Raw genomic sequence first — 18,057 nt, 5'->3', positions numbered from 1 at the left:
CAGCATTTCTACCGAAAATATGTTGCGAGGCCGTTCAAGTTGTTTAAGTAAACTTCCTAATTCACAGTTTCAGGCACCAGGCGAACATAAACGATTAGTAGGTGTACAGCCGATCAGCTGATCAGTTTTATTCAAGCTAATTAGAGATGCCCCTGTGATTTCTTCCCCCTTGTCACGACCTTCGCAATTGCATAGGATTTAATTATTATCCCGAGCTTATTGTGACAAGATTGTGACATGCTCGTGACGAACTCGTGAAACCAGCATAGTTGAGCATCTCTAGTCTGCGATTTGTTCCTAACTAACGGATCCTTCCAATGGAAATCCTTTGCTATTGGTCATTTAGAGGAGGGGAAATGTAAATACTGAAAAGTAACTGTTCTCTAAGTTATTTTGTGGCTACCAGCTGCCACTTGCTATGATTTCTGTTCGCCTGGTGTCTGGGAGAAATAAATCCAGCATTTCTACCGAAAATATGTTGCGAGGCCGTTCAAGTTGTTTAAGTAAACTTCCTAATTCACAGTTTCAGGCACCAGGCGAACATAACCGATTAGCAGGTGTAGAAGAAATGAGCTGATCAGGTAAATCTAAGCTCTCTTGGAGATGTTTACGTGACCGCTTTCCTTTGTCACGGCCTAAACAAATACTTAGGGTTTAATTATTGCTTTATGGTTACTGTGACAAAGTTGTGACAACATCGCGACAAGGCGTGACGAGCTCGTGAAAGTGCCATGGTTAAGCATCTCCTCTGGGCATTGTTCTCAAGACGGAAAATATAGAAGGGCGGCCATTTTGAAAAAAAGTAATTCCAGTAGGATAATGTGAATGCCCAGCAGCCACCTGCTCCGGATTATGTTTGCCTGGTGTCAAAGACCAAGAAATTGGCTGTAAAACTGACAGTGCACGTGGCTGCTGGGCATTTACATATCTTACTGGATTTTCTTTTTTTCAAAATGGCTGTCCTTGCATATCAATATTGCCAGGAAATGATCTCCATTTTTAATTCTTGCAGCGCACAGATGTAGGCTATAAAAATATTCTTCAATTTCGTTCGCTACTCGCAGCTAAGCGAAATCAAGGCTGACAACCAAAAGACCGATTATTTTTCATATTCGCCATACGATATTTAAAAATTTCTAGTGAAACCCCCGTTGGCCAAAAAAATTATGAATTTTGAGCTCGTGACGAAATAGCTATTTATTGAATACCTTTAACATTACCAAAACACAGGTTTCGGTATTTTTTAGTATATTTTGTACGTTTCAAAAGTGGACACAACGTGCGTGCTTGCCTCCTGCCTTCAAACCATGGTGGCCACCGGTAGACAGGATCAGGAGCAGAACCCGGAGCCGTGTGTGCTGAGCCCCACGTCGGCGGTGACGGGACTGCCGCAGAAGCGCTTCTACCGCCAGCGGGCGCACTCGAATCCCATCGCAGACCACAGCTTCGACTAGTGAGTAGCTGACGAAATAGCCCCCACCCAGGTGGAAGTCCATTGATGAACCTGTCTTGCAGTCCTGCCCGACCCGAAGATGTGGATTGGCGCTCGCTTTACCCGAGCATCCAGCCAGGACAGCAGGTCAGCTTTGCGGACATTGGCTGCGGCTACGGCGGATTTCTGATCACCCTGGGAGAGATGTTTCCCGAGAAGCTCTCCATCGGCATGGAAATCCGCGTCAAGGTTTCGGACTACGTGGTGGACAGGATCACGGCACTGCGGAGTAAGAGCCTGGCCGCGGGAGCAAGTGCCTACCAGAACGTCGCCTGCCTGCGCACCAACGCCATGAAATATCTGCCCAACTATTTCGCCAAGGGACAGCTGGAGAAGATGTTCTTCCTCTACCCAGATCCGCATTTCAAGCGCGCCAAACACAAGTGGCGCATCATCAACCAGGCGCTGCTCTCCGAGTACGCCTACGTCCTCAGGAAGGGGGTAAGTGCGAGTCCCTTTGTCCGCCGAAAGTGTTCCCACTACTGCATACGCACTGTTTGCCCAGGGTCTGGTGTACACCATGACGGACGTGGAGGACCTCCACAAGTGGATTGTGGCGCACATGGAGGAGCATCCGCTGTACGAGCGTTTGTCCGATGAGGAAGCGGTACGTTAGGGGAAGATACAATTCTGCAGCTTGTCACACACTAATATTACGTTCCGACCCACAGAAATCCGATCCCATCACCCCGAAGCTGTACCAGAGCAGCGAAGAGGGCGCCAAGGTGGTGCGCAACAAGGGCGATCATTTCCTGGCCATTTTTCGGCGCCTGTAGAACCATGTATATTCACTATATATGTAGACATTATTTTAAGATTGCCGTAGCGTAAAGAGTAAAGATCGACTATTAAAGCATCTCGTTGCGATGTCCCAGACCCTGGCAGGTGACTAGCGTCTGGCCGCCGGACTCCACCTCCACGTCGAACTTGACGCCCGTCAGTTGCTCAGCCACATGGATAGCGGTGCGTGTGTGCTTGCTCAGCGGTCCAGTGCGCATCCTGGAGCGACCAACGGCCAGGGCCATGTAGATGACGAGCTGGTCCTGCATGTGTTCATCCACACAGATCTCCTTGCGCAAATATTCGGCCAGTTGGCCGGAGGTCTCCGTGCCAAGCACATTTCCGTCGACCCTCTTCTCACCTAGCGATGAAGCGCCCAGGACACAGCCGCCAGTCGTGTGGGCCGTCATAAGGATGCCGGCTCCGTTGTCGTGTGCCTTTTCCGGTGAATGCTTCACACCCTTAATGCTGCACTTCTCGTCCGGCCAGTGGCGATGGATCTCGCGCTGCGCCGTCCGCTCCATGTCTATCGCGATGCTCATGGGCAGACGCCCAGCCGTGAAGGCCACACCGCTGACCGACTGGAGGCGGCCAAAGTCCAGAAACTGTGCGGCGCCCAGCGTGGCAACCGGCTGGACGTCCAACTGGCAGTTTCCCTTGCCGCGTGGGTAGAAACCGTACTGGTGTACTTTCAGGTCGAAGCTGGCGCCAAAGGGTTTCAGATTGGGCAGCAGCACTTCCTGCATGTACTCTATCTGGGGGGCGAAGGCGACGTTTGTGCCCCCCGACACAAAAAGGCGGGATGGACGTCCGGCGAAAAGCAGGACTGGCAGGGCCATTTGGTAGATCAGGGTGATGCTGGCCGCCGTGTGCGTCTCGACGCGGTACGTGTTCCCTTGGATGGCGCGTGGCGAGAACTCCAGTTCGGTGGAGAGCAGGCTGTTACCCACCACATCAGCATTGCAGATGTCCCGCAGCAGGTTGACCCCATGCAGGTGCTGGTGTGAGAGTCCCGGCTTGGGGCGATTGGCCCGGATCTTAACCACACGCACCGGCTTGCCCAGAATGCAGCTGAGGCTCAAGGCGTTGCGCAGCGCCTGTCCACCGCCCTCCAGAAAGGAGCCGTCTATCTCCACAAAGCCCTTGGCGTCCATTTGCCTTAGTTCCAGATGGTCGGAGGTTTTTCCCTCAGAATTCCCTTCAAGTTGTCACAATTAGAAAAAAAAGCTTCGCTTCATCATATTTAATTTCGACCGGCGACGCTCAGTGTGCCCGTAGCTTGGTTCCCTTGAAACACCTGGCTACTGCGGTCCTACTAAAAGCGCGCGAATTTCGAACTGGTCCGGCAGCACTGGCCCAACCAGGGCATATTCAGCAAATCATTTTACATTTTTATAAAATAAGGCACAATTATTAACACTAAAAATGCTTGTGTAAGTAGCAGAGTAGTAGATAGTACCGCCTTTTATCCTGCGTGTACTCTTGTACATATGCACGGACATAGGTGCAAGTAGTGCAAGTACGTGCCGCCTTTAGTGCTTTTGCTTATCTGTGACGTGCCATCGCGAGGGCAACTATCTAGTCCAGTCGGTGGTTTAACAGCCATTAGCGTCGCTTCCCCGCATCGAAGGCGAATCACTTGGCAATTGAGCAATCGCAGTCGTAGGCGTCCAAGTTTGGGTCTTCCACTGGAATGTTCTCCCTCCTTCCTGCACAGTGGAGCGAAAAAACATTGTGAGTTAGTTTGAAAATGTAAACAATAGTTTGATCTTATTGATGTCAGATATTGGTTTTTTCCAGTTTTAAATATTACTTTCTCAAAACTAAAATGTTACTTTCCTTGTTGCTTGACTGTAGTTTGGTTGCCGGCCTGTGTTTTTCAAAATAGCCGCCGTCACTTCGACAAAGACCTAATTAAATTCAGCAAAGATCTATTAGTAATTCTCAGAGTCTGATAAAAATAAGTCGAACCCCTAAGGGGCGAATGTCAACATTAACCACTGATGGACATTGACGAAATGGGCTTAAGACCATGATGGACATGGTCTGTAAAAGGAGGTTTGAGTTCAAAATATTAAGATAGCAATTTGCTACCGGGAGACTCATTTTCTAACTACATAAGCAAGCAAATGTTGTTTCTAATAAACAAGTATCAAAAGTATCCAAAGATACACTGTGCCTTGTAGATAACGAGAAACCAACCAATTCCTCGGTACAGTGCTACAATGCTGCCCGTACCTGTAGGCCAAACATTTATCAACAGGTCTTTACAAGGTGCTAACAGGGCTTTCATAATTAATTATTAAAAAGGCTTACTCACCGCGGATATTCCACTCCGAGTGTTATGAAACCACAGGCCAAACGCTGGTTTCCTTCTTGTTCTAGTTCCGCCGTCGGTGATGCAATTTGGCCGGCATTGACTGTCCCACAGTGGGCCCTGCCAACAGGTGGATTGGACACCGAGTGCATTGGTCCGTATCGCGACGAAGGCCAAGTTGGGTGCTACTCTCTTTATGACTTCTTGTTGCTGGCCATTCCAAGTCAGTGCCGGCAAGGGGTGGGCCGAGTGGAGCTGGGGGAGGCGTGGTTGGTTGTAAAGAAGGTGGAAGAGATTGCTTGACGGCAAGGTCGCGAGGTTTTTTGTTGGCCTAACACACAGGCGTTTGTCTTGGGGAGTGGAGCACTCTCGCGAATGTGGTGCAAAAGGCAGAGCACACAACTGCGGTCAGAACTATAATATCTTGTGATCTCAAGATCGTTTATACCCTAAAGTATCAATCTTGAATTTCAGACCTGTTTCGGTTTGCAATTTCCAGTATTTCCTTGGAGGAAGATGTTTAATTGAAAATCGTATTTCTCTAGGGGTCACATAATATTCAACTATTGACCAAAAGTCCTTCAAAAGTCTAACTGAAGTGCAAAAATGCCAGGAAAGAGGAAAATCCGTGTTTGCGCACAGGGGTTTGACTGTTTGCCTATCTACACTAATCCTAATCTTTGCCTACAATTTAATTTGAACTGATTACCTAACCGAACATGACGGTTTAGTTTCGATTTGAATTAGTGCGAAAAATAGAAATAAATAAATCAAGTCACTTCTTGGGACGGCACAGTGGGACACTACTATCTTGACCGCCCCTGTGCGCACACACACGGCCGAGATGTACGTGTGTGCTGGGGAGGCACGGAGCTTCCAGTTCCAGTCGAGTCCAGTGCTGCAGTTGTGCGCCATACGCGGTTCGCAGTTCACCCGCGCCAGACGTGCCTCGCTCCTGCTCCCTCTCTGGCTCTCACGCTTGCTCTTGCTCTCTCCCCGCGCAGCGTTCCTGGTCCATTCCAGTTGCAAATCCGCATCCACTCCGTTTCCATTGGTCTCCTCTTCTCGGCACAGACCTGTTGCACGCTCTCACGCTCTCTCCTTCCACGCGCTTCCAGTTGTTTTGTTTTTGTTATAGTTCTGGTGAGAGCGGTGAGTGGAACTCGCAGATAAACAACGATGTGCGTCTGCTGCAGAAAACAGCATCTCGAAAACGTTTAAGAACTCGGAAAATCCATCTGCGGTTGATGATTCATCTGCCAGAGGAATATATTTCAAGAAATGATTAACGCTCGTGAAAACATCTAACTGATAGCGAGTTTTAGAACCTTGATTGATTGCAAACAAGTGGAAAACAAAGCTCTCAAACTGCAAACTCAACTTTCAGGTGGCAACCCTATCGAGCAGCTCTAAACTTGGCCAAAACGCACGTAGGCGTCGATACCCTTCTAAGAATATCTGAGCTTAAATCCAGGTAAAAGCTTCGGATCCCAAAATCGCCCTACAGATATTCTAAACCACGTCCTATAACAGGAGCTCCTTGAGAATACTCAACGCACAGCCGTTTTCGAACCCTCTGCACCTCCGCCGCCCACTCACAATGGGATCCATCAACTGCAAGGAGTACAAGACCACGGGCAGCACCCCCAAAAAGGAAAAATCCACAGGTAACTACACGCTTTCCAGAGGGGTTACTTTCAAATCGTTCTGTGGCAGTTACAGAAACCTTCATCACAGTCGTAAATTTCTTCATGTGAGGGTCAAATATCTATAATAATGGAGGGGCTTTGGATTTTTTCAAATATTATTTGCATAGTGAGGAATTGTTCTTCAGAAATTTAGTTTAATTTCGTGTAAAGTTTTCAGCTATGAAAGTTCACCTTCTAGCAACCTCAATCCCATAACTCCTCGACTACAACTCAAAAAGTGTGTGGTCATGTCTTAGATGATCCGATAGCCAACATTACCGTGTTCCGTTTACCAATCGACCGAGGCCGAATTGATACGAATTGTGATTCGGAGAATGGGAACGACCCGCTTTCGGGGGGTGTTGCCGTGTAGGGGGCTCAGATAATTGTCTCAGCGGCATAAGTCCAAGATTGAGAAAGAGATATGGTCAGCGGGAGCGCGCAACTAGCTGGCTTTGCCGCTGCGTCATTGCCACAGTGGTGACTAGGTAATACCAATGCTCTGGTAGGAATAAGTACGATCGACAAACCAACTTAATGGCTACAAAACGCAGTGTATAACGAGAAACAGTTACAATTTTATAGTATCAAACAAAAAACAATTTTACTGATTTACCACCTATTGTGGTATAGTTATAACCTTTGGTATTGCAAGTCTATATAGAGCTGACTACAAAACACCAAGTTCTGTTCTTAAAACACGCTTCTCGCCAACGTATTTCAAGGACTCTTTTGAATACCCAACTCATCTAATGATTTGGATCAGTTCCCCACTAATCTATATCTTTTAAAGCCCCAACTGGTGTATAGAAGGGGACCATGTTCTCCACGGGTCCCCACGTATCTGTATTTCTCAAATGCCCCGACTCATGCATAGATTGGGATCATGAGCTCCCTGGTTCCCCACCAATCGATATCCACTGTACGCGCAGCTGTTGTTAGTCACCGCTATCGGAATTTCGCCGTGCCTGGTGCTCTGCCTATTGCCAGTGCCTCTGCTCGGCGTTCTCTTGGTCTCTTTCGGCGGAGACCCCGGTTCGCTTAAATCGGCGGTCTCCGGTCTCCGATTCATTCGCCCCTCAACTGCCGGTGCCAACGCACGTAAAAGCTCTTAACTAAGTCGACATCGACACACATTCTCTTTGCTCCGGCCTATCCAGTCCTTCGCAGCGATACCTGATTTTGTGAGTAGTACTACTGTATTTTGGTGAAACTTGTTCTCATGCAATTGTTATTATTATTATTTGGGCTGCCTCTTGACAGCGAGGCCAACCGGTTTGTTCTCATGCTCGTCCGAGTGTGTGTGAAGCCCCGACCAACTGCGTTAACATGCGAGTCATTGCTAATTACACACAAGAGCTAAAAGGGGTTAGAAACGTACGGAGCAGGGCTTAGGTTTAGTTACCCAAAGCCGTACTGTTACACTAGTATGTGACATGGGCAGGAAGTCGAAGATAAATAACTCAGAAATGTCCTCGAAAGGACCTAGGACTGACCTCCCAAAATGTTCTAGGAAGAAACCGACAAGTGTAACCATACCCTCTGTTACTTCCATATATTTCTGGAAACTTAAGTAGTTACCATACCTTCTTCTCCCGAAATCCAAGTACTTTTCCCTCTCACTGTATGTGACTTTGGGATGACTTGCTTTTCGGGTTGGCCCCGAAGTGTTTGGTTCGCGATTAGTTTCCTGCGCTTCCGCAAAAAGCCCCATCATAGGCCGTATCAGCGATACGATGAAGCGCGATAGCGCATTGTGCATACATCATAAAGCCAGTCACTTGAGATAGGGGCGTGTGGACATTATTGCCATATCAGAACCGACTAGAACAGAGTGGAACACACGTTAACAGGTGCTACGCTTAGGTTTATGGATGTTCCCCTCACCGTCTGGCTTTTCTAGATGACGTAGCAGGGTTGCGCTCGAGTTGTGCTGAGTTGTGCTGAGTTGTGCTGACATTGAAGTAGGTCGGATGAGTCAATCGATCGGGGCCTGTCGCTAAGATCCGCTTTGTTGTGGTCAGGTAACCATCGATGGTAATTAGGCAGCTGTGTCCCATCGCTCGATATTTGTCAAATAACTGCTCTGCAAACAGAATTCGTATCTATTATATATTCAATTTTGAACGGAAATAGGTTTTTGCTAAACATTGTTATGATTTTTAAGGCCTTTAGGACTTCCTAATCCCTAATTCGATATTATTTTTAGTTTAGTTAAATTTTTAAATTATATATTTAATTTTGAACGGAAATAGGTTTTTGCTAAACATTGTTATGATTTTTAAGGCCTTTAGGACTTCCTAATCCCTAATTCGATATTATTTTTAGTTTAGTTAAGTTTATTTTCCCACCTAACGTAGTCGACCTAGTTTGCACTTTATATTTAAGGCGGTAACTTTACTAAAGTGATATACCTTTACTGCAGCCTCTTATCTCTGGCAGTATAAATAAATTTATTTTAAGTCCTATGTTCAATCAGATAGTTGTTTTACTTTGTGTTTGAATATATTTTCCATGGATTAGTTAGCTTCTTATATTTATATTTAATTTTTTTTTGAGCCCTTCTTGACCGCCAGGCGCTCCAGTCGCGTAATGGCATCGTCCAAGAACCTGCGCTGCTCCTGCAGCTGTGGGAGGAGCTCCTCGGCACTAAGTGGGCGAGCGGGCTTAGACGTTTGCAATCCGGTTCCAGCTGATTTGTCCGATTCAGCCCATCGGGTCCTTAGTCCTGCCACCCCCACGGATGGCCTAAGCATGTCCAGCACTCGCTTGATGATGGAGGGACTGGTTCCCGGCTGCTGGTCCTGTTGGTGATCCTGCTGATGGTGGTTGTGGTTATGTTGCTGGTCACTGGCCACACTGCCCTGCGGAAACTCCGGCATGGTCAGGAGGGGTCCCCAGAGAAAGGAACCCAGTCCGGGGGCAGCCGGCGCAGCTATTTCCGACGAGTGTCCTTCCAGTTGTTTTCCTTGGGAGGCAAATCGCCCATCCAGCAACTCGAGTTGGCGCTTCAAATCATCCAGCTTATGCTGGAGGTGCTCAAAGTCAGCGGTCAGATTGATGGCCAGCCTTTGCGTGGTCTCGCCCCTGGAGATGCCCTCTAGGTTGTCTATTTGCAGACCTATTTGATGCTCCCTCAGCTGGAGATCGTCCAGCAAGAGCTGGGTTTCCGGTCGCGGCGGTTGCTCCACAAAAAGACGGGCGATCTCCGCCTGCAATAGCTGTTTGTGGGTGCGCAGCGAACTCAGCTCCAGTTCCTGCAGACTGCTAAGATGCGCGCGGGCCAGGACGGAGCCCAGGAGCACGATCAATCCCAGAAAGACTTCTGAACACGAGCGAGGCATTTTCTTGACTGATCACAGATCTTGGTTTCTACCTGTGTAGCAAGCGGCGCCAGACTTTCCCTTGAATCCCAAAGAAAAACTGGAAAATTTTTATGTGCCCTCACACCTACACATTCTTGTTATCTGTATCGTTATCTCCGTTTCTCTTTCCTACTCTATTTGCATGATGGCCTCGCCAGGTGGTGCCGTGGGTTCCTACCAGTCCAAGTGCAGCAACCAGAGTCCCAGTACAACCATGTCGACCGATGCCTCCTCGCCGGATTCGGAGTACACCAGTGCGGTGCCCGTGAACTGCAATATCGCCGACCTGAAGGAGAACGAGATGAGGCAGGTGGACTTCGATGAGGACACCCGCGTGCTGGTGGTCAAGCAGAACGATCGCCTCCTGGCGGTGGGAGCCAAGTGCTCTCACTATGGCGCTCCGCTCCAGACCGGAGCCCTGGGCTTGGGTCGCGTCCGCTGTCCTTGGCACGGTGCCTGCTTCAATCTGGAGACTGGCGACATTGAGGACTTCCCCGGACTCGACTCCCTGCCTTGCTATCGCGTAGAGGTGAGCAACAAGGGTCAGGTGCTGCTCCGGGCCAAGCGATCGGATCTGGCCAACAACAAGCGACTCAAGAACATGGTCAAACGCAAGCCCGACGATCAGCGAGTGTTCATTGTGGTCGGCGGCGGTCCTTCTGGCGCTGTGGCAGTGGAAACCATACGACAGGAGGGCTTCACCGGCCGCCTGATCTTCGTGTGCCGCGAGGACTACCTGCCCTACGATCGAGTCAAGATATCCAAGGCCATGAGCCTTAATATCGAGCAGCTGCGGTTCCGCGACGAGGACTTCTACAAAGAGTACGACATCGAGCTCTGGCTGGGAGTGGCCGCTGAGAAGCTGGACTCGGCCCAGAAGGAGCTGCACTGTAGCAATGGCTACGTGGTGAAGTACGATAAAATCTACCTGGCCACAGGCTGCTCCGCCTTTCGGCCGCCCATTCCGGGTGTCAATTTGCAGAACGTGCTCACCGTCCGTGAGCTGGCCGACACCAAGGCCATTTTGGCATCGATCACCCCCGAGTCCCGCGTCGTCTGTCTCGGATCCAGCTTCATCGCTTTGGAGGCTGCTGCTGGGCTGGTCTCCAAGGTGCAAAGCGTCACTGTGGTGGGACGCGAGAATGTCCCACTAAAGGCGGCCTTTGGCGCGGAGATTGGTCAGCGGGTGCTCCAGCTGTTCGAGGACAACAAGGTGGTCATGCGCATGGAGAGTGGCATCACTGAGATCGTTGGCGATGCCGAGGGCAAGGTGGCTGAGGTGGTGCTGGTCGATGGCACACGTCTGCCCTGCGATCTGCTCATTCTAGGCACTGGCTCTAAGCTCAATACTCAGTTCCTGGCCAAGTCGGGCGTGAAGGTCAACCGCAACGGGTCCGTGGACGTCACCGATTTTCTGGAGTCCAATGTGCCCGATGTTTATGTGGGCGGCGACATAGCCAACGCCCACATCCACGGACTGGCCCACGATCGCGTGAACATCGGACATTACCAGCTGGCCCAGTATCACGGACGGGTGGCGGCTATCAACATGTGCGGCGGAGTCAAGAAGCTGGAGGCCGTGCCCTTCTTCTTCACCTTGATCTTCGGCAAGGGCATCCGGTATGCCGGCCATGGATCCTACAAGGAAGTCATCATCGACGGCAGCATGGAGGACTTCAAGTTCGTCGCCTACTTCATCAACGAGGCGGATACGGTGACGGCAGTGGCTTCCTGCGGCCGTGATCCGGTCGTGGCCCAATTTGCCGAGCTCATCTCGCAGGGCAAATGCCTCGGACGCAGTCAAATCGCCGATCCCGCCACCCGTGAGGACTGGACTAAGAAGCTCGGCGAACCGCTGCCCCAAGTTCGCTAAATAACCAAGTATATGTGTATTACCGCTGAGATTTGTTATATGTATATTCATGCAATCGTTGAGTATTCATTACATACTCCTTCTATGCAAAGCACTTAGGAAGTGTCATCTTATCTGTGTATATTTATGATCGTAGTCCGAGGAACTCCTTGAGTTCCTGCCGCAGTTGCCACTTTTGGGCCCCAGAGATCAAAGTTGTAAGCTTTTTATTCCCTTGCCACACAATGTATTTTTTTGAGTCATATCGGTTTACTTTTGCTAAATAAAGTGTTTTAACGATGTCGTAATTCCAGTTAAAATGTTGCGTTTCTAATTGGTAAATACCTCATATTTATGTGTTCCTTTGGGAACGATACTGTTCCTGGAAACTTCTTATAGGGCACAGGGGCTTCGCTCCACCTGTTAGTTTACAAACTGCTTTTCATCGTTCATTCGTATTAACTCCCCCACAGCCCCACTTGCTCCCATTTTTTTAAACCAACATAACTAATTCATTCGCGTTGGCAGTCGAAATTCCAAATTAAGCGCCTAACCAATCCGACCGATGGCCTCTCCAGGTCGGAGTCCCCAGCGATCCCTGCAATCATGGCGCCTCCTCAACGAGGGCCTCAAGTTCTTCGCCACGCGGCTGGCCAGGAATCAGCATCACACGGTATGCATTGGTTGGTTAGTCATTGGGCGGTTAGTCATTAACTTACCCCTTGGCTGCGCCCAGATCCCGCCGAGAGATGGCCAGAGGCTCAGCTTGGAGGAGCGATGGGACTGCGCCGACTCGCTGGGCCAGTGCACCGCCGGCATGCCCTCGCCGAACAGTGTGGAGGTCTTCCATCAAATCAACGGCTCGACCAGGATGTCCCAGAGATTGGCGGCCGCCCTGGAGCGCACCCAGGAGCTGGAGGAGCGCAACCGCAAGCTAAGAGATTTGGTTGGTATTGGTTCAGCTGCTTTTGGTAGTAGTAATAGCAATAGCAATATCACCTCAGACAGTGGACAAATCGGATCTCTTTGAGTCGCGGGGCGTAATGCTGTGCTCCAGGGTCTTCGACCTGAGTCAGGAGCTGATCGTGACCCGGATGCGTATTAACGACTTCGAGCACGCCTGCACCCAGCTGCGAAGGTAAGGTTCCGTATGGATTGAAGGCGTCCTCGCCACCACTTACATTGCGTCATCCGGCTCCTACTCAATAGGCGCATTCTAGAGTTGAAGCTGCGACGTGTCCAGCGCCGACGGCTCCTCTGCCACGAAATGCAGATGCTGCGACTGGCGCAGGAGCACCAGGTGCCCCCCATTCTAAGGCGCCTCTGGCACTGCCTCCGCTCCTTGTGGCACTGCGTGGGGTGCCTGACGCAGGTATCGGTGTCCCAAGTGGTGCGCCGGCCCCACAAGGCGCAGAGCATGATGGACGCCCTCAATTCGTTCGTGGCGGGCTTTTAGCATGTCCTGTTTTGACCTTCTAGCGATTTACTTTTTCTAGTCGTGGCTATCGATAGCTGTTGACTATCGAGTCAGACACTTTCTTATGTTTTAACGGTTTTCCTGTAGTATTATATTTTAATGAAATCTAATCGAATCTTTTTAAATTGTTAAGGATGGTTATGTTTCATCCTATATTATTTATAAGATTTTTGATTGACTTGAATCAGCAAAAAGGTAAGCTAGATATAATAATTAAACTGGCATTGGCAATGATTTGAAAACAGAAAAGTTGTCCTGAAGTTACCCTAAACTGACCCCTCACCAATAGAGGGACCGACCTCGAAATTTTAAAACGGTTGTAATTTTTTGTGTATTTTTTGACATCATTGTCAATCAATAAAAGGTTATTTTAATTTATAGCTGCTATGGTTTTATCGAAGTCATAATGCCTCCAATTTGAATTTGGACGTTTTATGGATTTTTTAGGGGAAAATATGGGAGTAAGGTAACACCGATAGGCAGACAGGCAACCAATCGATGAGCGATAGGCGCGAGAGGTGCTGCCGAATAACGCCTCCCAATATCGAACAGCGATACGGCCCGATAGGTATTTTTATGCATTTTTGTTTCTTGTTTGTGCACGTGCGAAACGCAACGCGAATAAATGCGTCGTGCCTGAGTAAAGGCGAGCGGACTGGAGGACAGGGACAGCGGATAGCGGGCGGCCATGGATCAATTCTCGCACGACCTGACGTTGGCTCTGGACCTGACGCTGATGGACAGGGCGAGCGGCGTCGGTAGGTGGGGCTCCCGTCGCAGGACACGTTCCACGGGCAATCTGCGTAAGTAGTGCGATTGTAGCAGACCCCTGCCGCGAGGTAACCCCCCGTCTGCTTAGCCTGCGCCCCCCAGCCCACGGAGGACTCTTCGAGCAGTCCCACGGACGCGGTGAACCAGGGTCACAACCACGGTCATCATGGCCACCACGGCCACCACCACCAACACAGCAACCCAAGTGCCAACGTGGACGGATTGGACACGCTCAACATGAAGTTGCCGGCCAGCGACTCGGACGAGAAGGCGGAAGCGATGCTGCCGCTGCGTCTTCCACTAGCCTTGCCCGGACGCATGGGCGCCCTGGAGTCGGACTCGCTCAACGAGACCACCTTCAGTCCAGCCAGGTGAGATTGCTCGTCCTCCTTGCGAGGGGATCCGCCCCTAAACCCTCTGGCCAACCCACAGATTCTACAAGCCCAATTCGCGTAGGAAGCGCAAGATCAAGCGCATGTCCATGGAGTTCGAGTTCAGCAAGGACACGCCGCACACATTCACCGAGTCGCCGCTGCAGCCTGGCCTGCTGAGTGGCAGCGGCACCGCCACCGGAACCATACGCAAGCGATTGCTCAAAGCGGACCCCACTGGACACCGTTCGCATTTGTTCTTCTGCGGCAAACGCAAGCGCTCCAACCGCGATCGGTACCACGAGCAGGATACGGTCAAGCTGTACGCCATACCACACTCGCAATTGGACGAGCAGCACCTGCAGCAGCACCACCACCACCAGCAGAGAATGCGGCCGCGCAGCTACTCCTCCACATCGAAGCCACTTAGCGACCGCCTGCTGCCGCTAAACAAGGGGCTCCTCTCAAAGATCAACCGCATGGCTGCGCAGGGACAACAGGCCACGCCCACCCAAAAGACTGAGAACAAGGACATGGACTTGAAAAACCACCAGCCAGGGGGGACCGGTGGAGCGGGTCAGGAGATGGAGGAGTTGCCGGAACAGAAGGATGTGGCGAAGGAGTTGCCTCCGCCGAGTGGCGAAGCCACGTCCGCCAACACGAACTCCTTCAGCATGGACACCATTGTGCCTGTAACGGATATTGATGCCTTGCTGCTGAGCACGCTACCAGCTGCTCCGCCGTTGCGTAAGAAGACCCACGGGCAGGTGCCTGGTCATAGCAGCTCCTCCAAGGCACCCCGCCGACGCCGCTTCCAAACGCTCCCACAGCCGCCTCTGCAGTTCCAAGCTCAGTCCATGGACTGCAGCGAACTCTACGACTTCCTAAGCTCCAGTTCCCTAAGCTCCTCGTCGGACAGCGAGGCGGAGGTAGGTGGCCATCGCCGGCACGACACCGACCGCGAGGGCGACGACGAGCTCACTGACTGGCCGGGTAACGAATTCGGACCCGGTGCCAGGTACGATCCTAAAAGGAAGCTCACCAAGAAGTCACTACTGCCTCAAATTCGCTCAGATGATACAATTGGCGAAGACGACACCCTCATGTCCGGGACCGAGGCGGGAGCGGTGGGAATGGAGCCGCCGCCGAAGTCTCCGGCCCACCTGCCAGAATCTTTGCAGGATCTATCCCGCTTTCAACCGGCCAGTGTCTCCGAACCCATCGAGATTTTGAATGCTGGCTCGGAAATGGAAACGAATGCAGACGGCACCGTGCCCGCTTCCCGTCAAATCGAGAGCGAGATGTCGGGCGAGACTTCGAATCCGTTTCTTTCCTCGTCGCCGCCAGGCCAGGCGCAGGGGCAGGAGGTGCGCGAAATCCGTGCTGGCTGTCGCCGCATCAACGGCGAGCGTCCGGGATTTAGCATCAAGATGGGCGTTAATGAGCGCATCGCCCGATTTCTGCAGGATCCGCAACAGACACAGATTCGGCTGGCAGCCGACATCGAGCTCCATGAGCCCGACAGCATGTGCAACCTGGCCACGCTCTACTCGCTGACCATGGCGGTAGAGCACGGCTGCACGGTGCTCACGAAAACCAGGTGAGCAGGAGTGGGAAGGGCGGTGTTCTCAAATGCTGTAAATTTCTAACTAACATGACTTTTCTAGGAACACCACACAGGCGGTGAGCGTCGATCATCTGCAGCAGGGTCTTCAGCCGCGTCCCGACCTCTTCGGCGATTTCAAGCGGCGCTGCTACGGGGAGGAGGAGCAGCAGCTGGATCCCGGCCAGACTCAGACCAAGAAATGAGATAGCGATACATTAATCAAAACGAGACCAATCCCCAGCGAGTGCAGACGCGAAACCATCGCCAAGCGGAGTAAAACTCCTGGCGATTTGGAGCCTGCATCGCTGCTGGGGTGGAACAAGCCCGTAATTTAAGAATGCTTTTAGTGTGTTTTTGTGAAATCTGTTTCATGTACATAAGTTGCATCGGTCCGTGTATATATTAACTGAATTCATTTGAGGCGGGCGCCAGCCTTTCGGATACCGGATTCCAGATCCCGTACCCCGTCGCTCCGCCCGCCCACGCACTTGGAAGCGAGCGAGGTGACACGTTTTAAGGAAAGAGACGGAAAACGAAGGGAGAGAGTGGACCGACCAGAAGCCATTGGCAGTAGTTCCACTGTACAAAATACATATTGTAAGATCCACAGTGAATATGAATGTAAGAAATAAATATGTGTGGACATATCCGAAGCGATGGGAGTTCGATTGACAGGGACCAGGAGGGATATGTGGTTGTCAATATGGATTTCAGTCTCCAGTTATTCGTTGTAATGGCTTTCTGATTAGAAACGAAAGTTGTTGTATAAATGCAATACCGAATTTAAAAAGTTGTTGTATAAATGCAATACCGAATTTAAAAATGTTCAGGATCATAAGCGAAAAACATTCCTTTGTAATATCCGTGCCTCGCAGGCTTTTTAACCATGAATGTGAAATGATTGAGAATTTAATTACGAGCCTAACAAGGTATAAAATTCAATTTTTTGACAATCAATTTTTTTTGTTTCGTACAAAATACTCTTTTTTTGGTGAAAAATAAAGAGCATACATTTTTGGCAATAAAGCGATTTTTGCCTTTCTTTGGCGTAACTTCGTCAAAACTGGTCCGAAACTTAAAAGACGCATTGTTTTGGAAAGCTAACAAGCAAGATAATTGATTGCTCTGAAAACATACAATTTTCGCAAATTTTCAATTTTTTGAATTTTTAGAAATAATTTGTCTCTTTTAGAGATTATTGGTCAAAAATAAACAATTTTAGCTGTGAATGCCAATGGATTGGGATTTTTATTACGACCATTAGACAATTGATTTCCTGGCTGATTCTAAAAAGCTCTTTTACATTGGTATTTTTGCGAAAAATGGTCAAAAATAAAATTTTTTAGCTGTGTATGCCAAATGATTGGGAATCTAATTACGAGTTCAACAAGGTATAACATTCCACTTTTGGACCAACACTTCTCTTGTTTCGACCAAAACACTGATTATTTTTGGATGGAAAAATAGCTCTTAGTGTTTTGGCGAAAATCCGATTTTTTATTTTGACATTTTTAGGTGTAACTTGATCAAAAATTGTCCGAAACCTAAGAGACGCACTGTTTTGGACAGCTAACAAGCATATAGTTGATCGCAGTCATTTCCTGGCTCATTCTTAAAACTTTTAAATTTTCCAAAATTTTAATTTTTTACAAGTGCTTCAAATTTTTTACAAAAACTGGTCAAAAATAAAATTTTTTAGCTGTGTATGCCAAATGATTGGGAATCTAATTACGAGTTCAACAAGGTATAACATTCCACTTTTGGACCAACACTTCTCTTGTTTCGACCAAAACACTGATTATTTTTGGATGGAAAAATAGCTCTTAGTGTTTTGGCGAAAATCCGATTTTTTATTTTGACATTTTTAGGTGTAACTTGATCAAAAATTGTCCGAAACCTAAGAGACGCACTGTTTTGGACAGCTAACAAGCATATTGTTGATCGCAGTCATTTCCTGGCTCATTCTTAAAACTTTTAAATTTTCCAAAATTTTCAATTTTTTTACAAGGGAGAAGCTTTTTACATCGTAATTTTTTACGAAAACTGTTCAAAAATAAAATTTTTTAGCTGTGAATGCCAAATGATTGGGAATCGAATTACGAGTTCAACAAGGTATAACATTCCACTTTTGGACCAATACTTCTCTTGTTTCGACCAAAACACTGATTATTTTTGGATGGAAAAATAGCTCTTAGTGTTTTGGCGAAAACCCGATTTTTCCTTTGACATTTTTAGGTGTAACTTGATCAAAAATTGTCCGAAACTTAAGAGACGCACTGTTTTGGACAGCTAGCAAGCTAGATAGTTGATCGCACTCATTTCCTGGATGATTCTTAAA

General features: G+C 49.1%; 6 protein-coding genes across 13 annotated transcripts; 4 read left to right on the top strand and 2 right to left on the bottom strand.

The window, feature by feature from the left end:
• The first annotated feature begins 1,261 nt into the window (after positions 1 to 1,261).
• LOC108023453 (tRNA (guanine-N(7)-)-methyltransferase) lies at positions 1,262 to 2,348 on the top strand. Its single transcript, XM_017092950.3, has 4 exons — positions 1,262 to 1,453; positions 1,516 to 1,933; positions 1,998 to 2,099; positions 2,164 to 2,348. The coding sequence occupies exons 1-4, from the start codon at positions 1,308 to 1,310 to the stop codon at positions 2,266 to 2,268; spliced, it is 771 nt and encodes a 256-aa protein (XP_016948439.1). The 5' UTR covers positions 1,262 to 1,307; the 3' UTR covers positions 2,269 to 2,348.
• LOC108023451 (RNA 3'-terminal phosphate cyclase) lies at positions 2,241 to 5,456 on the bottom strand. Of its 3 annotated transcripts, XM_050890645.1 has the most exons (3): positions 4,593 to 5,456; positions 4,108 to 4,182; positions 2,241 to 3,977 (listed from the first exon to the last, which is right to left on the bottom strand). In XM_050890645.1, the coding sequence occupies exon 3, from the start codon at positions 3,424 to 3,426 to the stop codon at positions 2,341 to 2,343; it is 1,086 nt and encodes a 361-aa protein (XP_050746602.1). In that variant the 5' UTR covers positions 3,427 to 3,977; positions 4,108 to 4,182; positions 4,593 to 5,456; the 3' UTR covers positions 2,241 to 2,340. The 3 variants fall into 3 exon arrangements, with proteins under 3 accessions (XP_050746602.1, XP_050746601.1, XP_016948437.1); XM_050890644.1 differs by lacking the exon at positions 4,108 to 4,182 and having other exon boundaries at positions 2,241 to 3,981; XM_017092948.3 differs by lacking the exon at positions 4,108 to 4,182.
• On the top strand, positions 3,641 to 11,814 carry LOC108023450 (apoptosis-inducing factor 3). Of its 6 annotated transcripts, none has more exons than XM_017092942.3 (4): positions 3,641 to 3,705; positions 5,977 to 6,063; positions 6,123 to 6,256; positions 9,801 to 11,814. In XM_017092942.3, exons 1-4 carry the CDS (start codon positions 3,698 to 3,700, stop codon positions 11,513 to 11,515), a joined length of 1,944 nt encoding a protein of 647 aa, XP_016948431.1. In that variant the 5' UTR covers positions 3,641 to 3,697; the 3' UTR covers positions 11,516 to 11,814. The 6 variants fall into 6 exon arrangements, with proteins under 6 accessions (XP_016948431.1, XP_016948430.2, XP_016948433.1 ...); XM_017092941.3 differs by lacking the exon at positions 3,641 to 3,705 and adding an exon at positions 3,988 to 4,006; XM_017092944.3 differs by lacking the exon at positions 3,641 to 3,705 and adding an exon at positions 5,593 to 5,741.
• On the bottom strand, positions 8,821 to 9,801 carry LOC108023452 (uncharacterized). The gene has a single exon (XM_044093649.2). The coding sequence runs from the start codon at positions 9,619 to 9,621 to the stop codon at positions 8,821 to 8,823; it is 801 nt and encodes a 266-aa protein (XP_043949584.1). The 5' UTR covers positions 9,622 to 9,801.
• Positions 11,815 to 11,889: 75 nt separating the features above from the next.
• Positions 11,890 to 13,129, top strand: LOC108023454 (uncharacterized). The gene is made up of 4 exons (XM_017092951.3): positions 11,890 to 12,167; positions 12,231 to 12,440; positions 12,499 to 12,632; positions 12,704 to 13,129. The coding sequence occupies exons 1-4, from the start codon at positions 12,060 to 12,062 to the stop codon at positions 12,948 to 12,950; spliced, it is 699 nt and encodes a 232-aa protein (XP_016948440.1). The 5' UTR covers positions 11,890 to 12,059; the 3' UTR covers positions 12,951 to 13,129.
• Positions 13,130 to 13,462: 333 nt separating this feature from the next.
• On the top strand, positions 13,463 to 16,372 carry LOC108023670 (uncharacterized). Its single transcript, XM_017093292.3, has 4 exons — positions 13,463 to 13,774; positions 13,831 to 14,113; positions 14,175 to 15,713; positions 15,781 to 16,372. The coding sequence occupies exons 1-4, from the start codon at positions 13,660 to 13,662 to the stop codon at positions 15,920 to 15,922; spliced, it is 2,079 nt and encodes a 692-aa protein (XP_016948781.1). The 5' UTR covers positions 13,463 to 13,659; the 3' UTR covers positions 15,923 to 16,372.
• The last annotated feature ends 1,685 nt before the right edge of the window (positions 16,373 to 18,057 follow it).

The sequence above is a fragment of the Drosophila biarmipes genome, chromosome X (assembly GCF_025231255.1).
Source record: "Drosophila biarmipes strain raj3 chromosome X, RU_DBia_V1.1, whole genome shotgun sequence".
Classification (NCBI taxonomy): Eukaryota; Metazoa; Arthropoda; class Insecta; order Diptera; family Drosophilidae; genus Drosophila; species Drosophila biarmipes.
The sequence above is the reverse complement of the archived record's forward strand: the minus strand, read 5'-3'. Positions and strand labels throughout refer to the sequence as shown.

What these genes read in the sequence shown, in the direction of transcription:
- LOC108023453 (XM_017092950.3), top strand. Translation starts at nt 1,308, where the DNA reads ATGGTGGCCACCGGTAGACAGGATCAGGAGCAGAACCCGGAGCCGTGT. An exon ending in GCAGACCACAGCTTCGACTA is followed by an intron (nt 1,454 to 1,515) that starts GTGAGTAGCTGA and finishes CCTGTCTTGCAG; the next exon opens with TCCTGCCCGACCCGAAGATG. An exon ending in GTTTGTCCGATGAGGAAGCG is followed by an intron (nt 2,100 to 2,163) that starts GTACGTTAGGGG and finishes TCCGACCCACAG; the next exon opens with AAATCCGATCCCATCACCCC.
- LOC108023451 (XM_050890645.1), bottom strand. Translation starts at nt 3,426, where the DNA reads ATGGACGCCAAGGGCTTTGTGGAGATAGACGGCTCCTTTCTGGAGGGC.
- LOC108023450 (XM_017092942.3), top strand. An exon ending in ATATCTGAGCTTAAATCCAG is followed by an intron (nt 6,064 to 6,122) that starts GTAAAAGCTTCG and finishes GTCCTATAACAG; the next exon opens with GAGCTCCTTGAGAATACTCA. An exon ending in CAAAAAGGAAAAATCCACAG is followed by an intron (nt 6,257 to 9,800) that starts GTAACTACACGC and finishes TGGCCTCGCCAG; the next exon opens with GTGGTGCCGTGGGTTCCTAC.
- LOC108023452 (XM_044093649.2), bottom strand. Translation starts at nt 9,621, where the DNA reads ATGCCTCGCTCGTGTTCAGAAGTCTTTCTGGGATTGATCGTGCTCCTG.
- LOC108023454 (XM_017092951.3), top strand. Translation starts at nt 12,060, where the DNA reads ATGGCCTCTCCAGGTCGGAGTCCCCAGCGATCCCTGCAATCATGGCGC. An exon ending in ACCGCAAGCTAAGAGATTTG is followed by an intron (nt 12,441 to 12,498) that starts GTTGGTATTGGT and finishes ATATCACCTCAG; the next exon opens with ACAGTGGACAAATCGGATCT. An exon ending in GCCTGCACCCAGCTGCGAAG is followed by an intron (nt 12,633 to 12,703) that starts GTAAGGTTCCGT and finishes CCTACTCAATAG; the next exon opens with GCGCATTCTAGAGTTGAAGC.
- LOC108023670 (XM_017093292.3), top strand. Translation starts at nt 13,660, where the DNA reads ATGGATCAATTCTCGCACGACCTGACGTTGGCTCTGGACCTGACGCTG. An exon ending in ACGTTCCACGGGCAATCTGC is followed by an intron (nt 13,775 to 13,830) that starts GTAAGTAGTGCG and finishes CCGTCTGCTTAG; the next exon opens with CCTGCGCCCCCCAGCCCACG. An exon ending in ACCACCTTCAGTCCAGCCAG is followed by an intron (nt 14,114 to 14,174) that starts GTGAGATTGCTC and finishes GCCAACCCACAG; the next exon opens with ATTCTACAAGCCCAATTCGC.